The following is a 5,847-nucleotide window of genomic DNA, read 5'->3' as shown; positions in this document are numbered from 1 at the left end:
CCACCAGTAGCTCTCTTGGCTTTCCTCTGGCTAACCTTTAGAGTTTGAGTTCTTTGTCTGGGGAAGCTAAGCTTTTGTGGCATCGTCAAGTTACACAGTGAACTTCTGATAACTCCTGTCTTCCCCAAGACTAAGGACTTCATTATAACAAATTGAAGATATACAATTAGTAAAAACCCTTGGAAGAACCAACAGATCATAGAACAATGTTGCTATATGCACAAGAGCATTGAAGAAGATATATGAAATCGAGAAACAAAGCTCAATAGAAACGAACTATTCTAATTCACGTTGGGTGCTTACGGGTGGAGACGCAATGGATTTGCAATTGGTGGTGATCATAGAGGCGTCCATATCCAAAATGAAGCAAGCGAATCCTGGTTTAACAAAGAAGAAGCATCAGCATTGCAATGAAAAGGAAGTGAGAGGTAACCTCGTGAGTATCGACACAGATCTAATCGCAGAGGAGGAGCCTTCGTACCTCTCCGTTCACCTCGAGAGAAAGAGAGATAGAGAGAGAGAGAGAGAGAGAGAATGAAGAAATGGTGAGTGTGAAACTGTGAGATATTGAATCCTCCGCCCGAATGGTTTTGTTTGGTTTTATTTGGTGGATCCTGTGCCAACTCTAAACGCAAACGCAAACGTGGAACGCAATATTACATGATGCAAATATATTTATATATAGTATATTTTTGGCTCAACCACAACTTTTTCATTCACCAAAGCAATCATCATGCAAATATTTTGGATCAATAATATAATCAATAATAATCATAATAACATTATAAGAAAATGAAAAAACTTATTTTATAAAAAATGAAAAAAACTTAGTTTATAAACAAATGAAAAATCGGACTTTTGAAATAAAAGTAAGTTTTTACTGATAATAATATTTAATTTGATATTTTTTTTTCTTAAACCGAATTTTAACTTCACATATTTTGCAATACAATTGAATTATATATTTCGTCATTGGAAATTAAATTTTCATTCCAAGCACTTAATATTTGTAGAGAAAAAATAAAACATTTATATGAAAACAACAGATATATGTATTATATCAAAATTATATCTTGATAATTTTTGAAATAATCAAAATTTAAAAATTTACCTTTGATTTCACTTGATAAACTTGCAGTGTTATGAGAACTAAAGTTGCAAAAAGTTGACAATTAAGAATTTTTTGGCTTTTGTTTTTTACTTTTTTTGGGTTGAACAACTAAAATACACAAAATATTTTAATCTAATATTAAACGAGGTGACGAGAGGTGTTCTAGAAAAAAACTATTGAATCTAAATATTAATAAAACATATTAAAACAATTAATAATACAACAAATATTTTCTCTTAATAATTATTAAAAAAAAATTGTCTTTAATCCAACTATACATGAGCTTCTCAATTATACCCTTTGTTGAAAGGTAAATAGCATCATCTCGTGCCTCCCATGTGTACAAACCTCCACATCTACCACGAGGAGAGCTTTCATCACCTTCATATGCTGTAAAATTTTTATGATATTCAAGCTTAGCACCTTTCCACAAAATACATCTTAATCTTGTTGTGAGAAGGAAATGATCATGAAAACTAAAATTGTACGTAGGATCTTTAAATTTTAGGAAATGAAAGCCTAGATCATCACTTCTAGATTTGCAGTAAACTTTGAGAATACTACGACTTAGAGTTAGATTATTTTGAAAAACTACAGTGTTTTTATGACACTTAGCTTCAGTCGATCCGAAATAAAAAGTTATCAGCAAAGAGAGAAATACAAATAGAAGATGATTCATTGTTTCAATAAATTGATTTTCATGAAAATTAGTGAAGATCTCAAAATAACTATTTACTACATTTATATGTGTATGTCTTTACAAATTTATAGAGTTAGAGTTATTGTCAAAAAAAAAAAAAAAAAAAATTATAGAGTTAAAAGATTTCTCACTACGCAACATTGGTTGCTTGGATCTCTCTCTCTCTTTTAAGGTTTGCATTCCATTTGGCAAGTTTTTACAGATTTTATTAACGTTTTTGGAACTTTTAACTAGTTGTCTAACTTCCTTTGTAAAAATATCCTTTAACTAGGAGGTCTTCATTTGTTGTCAGCGAAGTAGAAGTTCTCTTTTCTCATAGGTTTCTAATGCATAATAATATCCCACCTTTATTTTTTTAACTTCTTAAAAATTAATGCATCAATTAAAGTTTGATTATCTTTGCTCCAAAACAACCATTTGAGATATAAATCACCTTTTGGTTATGATTTATGAATCCAAAAGCATTAAGATTTATGTTTGATTGTTCCAGAATCTAAAATTTTGGAGGTTTGTTGGCAGTCATGGAAAATCTATGCCTAATTACCACTTTGCGACAATCTTAGCATCGTCCAAACACCAACACTTTCAAGATCTCGATTATGTGGTACTGCTACCAATAATTTATTGATTGTTATAAGAGAGATCCCAAACCTCCGCTTTGTGTCTTAAAAGCAAACTCAACACGACTATAAAACCCGACTCTCTCAAATAAATTCGGCAAGAATCACGGCCCTAGTAATTCTTTTGTCAATATCACTTCGTCTTTTAAAAGTGACCATCTTATCATCTAATGTTTCGGTCGTAAAATATCTTATCATCTAATCTAATCATGTACCAAACCACTATGTGACCTTTTTCTAAAATTGTCTAGAAATTATGTCGATCTACTGGTATTGCAAAATGTCTTTCTATATTATGCTTTCTATATTATGTTTAAATTTTGAGATTTTTGAATCATTTTCTTTTCGTATTGAGATGAGTAAAAACGAGTATTGGCACCCAAAAAAAGATTTGTATATTATAACCAGATTTATGAAGAAAAAAATAACCGCAATTTTTCAGAATCCTATTAAATACAAATATTCTCTTAATCCTATATAGTTAACTAGATTAGGACCTTTCGATGCGCGGTTTTTTTTGATGTTTTGACATTATCACACGTATTAAGAAAAATTTAATTTATATTTATAAATTAAGTTATAATTACTTTTGAGTAGATAGAGAAAATATAAACTATTAAATTAATGATTAATGACATATGAAAAAAACATAAAGTAAAAAAAGTTATGTTAATTTTTTTATCTACAACATCAATCTTTTAAAGACAGAAATATATCGTAAAACATTAATCTATTAGGGACAGAAGAAATAAAATAAAATTTTGAAAGAATATATTAATATTTTTTGTAAATGAAATATATTTTCTAGAATTAAATATATAAATATTCTTAATTAGAGATAAGTTTTTACTTTAATACACTAATTTATAGTTTCATATTATCGAAACACAAATCTTATGGATCCAATACGATGTTATTCACCCTCGTATGGGTGGAGGAGTATCGTCTCTGCTCGCTCTCTTGTGAACAAAGGGTTTATTACACGGGTTGGCTCAGGGACCTCCATTTCGATATGGAGGGATCCCTGGGTTCCGGCTCAATTCCCGAGACTAGCTTTAAGTAACGGTCCTTTTAAGGACCCAACTCTCCGGTTACCCCTTTTGATTGATCGTCAAACGAATTCTTGGCGTACGGATCTTCTCACTCAGCACTTCGATCCTGTGGATGTTGCTCTGATAGAGCCAATACCTCTAAGTCGTTGCCCAAAGGACGACTCTCTAGGATGACACTTTACTAAAACTGGGAAATATACGGTCAAATCTGGGTATGAGACGACACGATTGGATGTTCAAGGCCCTTTTCGGGCATTGGGCTCTGGCCTGGCGATTACTCCACTACTTGCTTGGGTTTGGCAGGTACATTGTCCACTGAAAATCCAGCATTTTATGTGGCAAGTATTATCGGGGTGTATTTCGGTATCGGCTAACTTGCGCCGTCAGGGGGTGAGTTGCAATGCTGTTTCTACACGGCGTGGAATGGAGGAGAAGGATATCAATCATGCCATATTTTTGTGTCCGCCGGCCCGACAAGTCTGGGCGTTAGCCCATGTACCAGTAGGGCCACATCTCTTCCCGACGGGTTCTGTGTATGCTAATGTCGATCATTATTTAGATCCTAAAGGTCCGGCTTCACAGGTTTCCGTGTTTTCCTGGCTGATATGGTACATTTGGAAGGCTCAGAATGCCCGCGTTTTTGAGAACCTTTGTGAACGCCCGGATGAGGTCGTCCGGGTGGCGGAAGGCGAGGCTTTGACTTGGTGGAAGGCTCAGGTGGACGTCGAAGGGGAGGATATTCCATCCCCCCTATGCGTCCACCGTCCGGGCCTCGCGCGGACTCATCGCTTTCCCCGGTTTTCACGGGATATAGATGTTATGTTGATGGCTCTTGGAAGGCGACTGATGTTTTTGCAGGTGCAGGATGCTGCTGTAACCCATCACAAGGTTCGCCACCGGTGCTTGGAGCGACAAATTTCCGGCAAAGTTTATCCCCGTTACATGCCGAAGTTGAAGCCCTCATATGGGCGATGCGCTGCATGATTGGACACGACTTCCGGGATGTGGTTTTCCTGACCGACTGCTCAGACTTGGTGAAGATGGTGTCTTCTCCTACTGATTGGCCAGCCTTTGCAACATACCTCGACGACATTCAGATGGATAGGGAAGAGTTCTCTACCTTCTCTTTGCTTTATGTTTCTCGCAATGCTAATGTACGAGCGGATTCTTTAGCCACACCAGACGCGTGTGTCTCCGCACCATATTTTATTTGTAGACAATTTTCCCCCCAAATTGGCTCGTTTGAGCTGATTCTTTTGTTGACAAAAAAAGTATATATATCTACACGAGTGCAATGAGTTTATGACCAACCCGATAAAATTTGAGAAATTCGAAGATAGTGAATTTGATATAATAGAATTAAAAATTAAAAATTATAAGCACGATGATATATGAGTATTAGATAATTTAGAGATATAAAATATAAACTAAAAACAATTTAAAAATACTACAACATTAAAAAATTAAGGAAAAAATAAATATTGATCTTACATATTCTTAACTAAAGAAACAAAATTCAAAATAATATAATAAGATATTTTAAAATCATCACAAATTTCTAATAAGAAATCAAATTTAACTAACTAATATAACTTTTTTTTTGAACAAAAACTAACTAATATAACTAAAATCTAAAAATATTACAACATAATTAAATTAAAATAATAAAAAGAAAGAATTAACAAATATTGATAGTTAGTGGATTTCTTTTTTATAATAGGTTTAGAAATTTTACTTTTTAATTTTTTTTTTAATGTTTTAATAAATTTATAATTAACACATGTCAACATATTATCGATATAAGTAAGATGTGTGACGATCTTGTTTGTTTTTTTTTTCGTCAAAAAGGAATTTATATAGATTATAAATAGTAATCTTTACAAAGAGTTTTTGTTAACCATACAGGGGGATGGAAACATGCTGAATAAAAAGGTTGTGTAGTACATCCGAATTTTGCTAAGACATGAGCTGTATTATTATAATTTCTTGGAGTGTAAACAAATTGGATTAGATCAAAGGATTGTGACCAGTGTAATATATCTTGATAAACACCTTCAATCGAAGCAATGTAAGTCGACTTGTTCGGCATCTTGATTAATATCTCGCAATCTCCTTCAAAGACTACCTTTCTTATTCCCGTATCCACGTTTGTTGCATCGCATTTAACAGAGCTTTACCTTCAGCTTCTAATGGTGATGAAGCATACCCCATACTCGATGAACCCCAGCCATTGGAAATGCCACAGTTATCGCACAAAATCCACCCGCCCTGTACCACTTGATAAAGAGGATCATAGCTTGCATCATAATTGCACTTGAGCATAGATTGAGTTGGTTTTGGCTTTAAAGACGATGGGGCGACTGG

At 33.8% G+C, this 5,847-nt stretch overlaps 1 protein-coding gene across 1 annotated transcript in view; it reads right to left on the bottom strand.

Annotated features, from left to right (window-relative positions):
* LOC104723974 (biotin carboxylase, chloroplastic) overlaps positions 1–623 on the bottom strand; it is a 5,092-nt gene extending 4,469 nt beyond the window's left edge. The window contains exons 1-3 of the mRNA XM_010442402.2: positions 482–623; positions 304–377; positions 36–137 (exon numbers count right to left, since the gene is read on the bottom strand). Coding sequence (XP_010440704.1) covers positions 36–137; positions 304–354 — 153 coding nt within the window. The 5' untranslated portion in view covers positions 355–377; positions 482–623. The remainder of the gene's footprint in view (positions 1–35; positions 138–303; positions 378–481) is intronic.

Source organism: Camelina sativa, chromosome 11 (genome assembly GCF_000633955.1).
Source record: "Camelina sativa cultivar DH55 chromosome 11, Cs, whole genome shotgun sequence".
NCBI classification, from domain to species: domain Eukaryota; kingdom Viridiplantae; phylum Streptophyta; class Magnoliopsida; order Brassicales; family Brassicaceae; genus Camelina; species Camelina sativa.
Note: the sequence above shows the minus strand (reverse complement) of the source record. Positions and strands in the feature narration are given on the sequence as shown.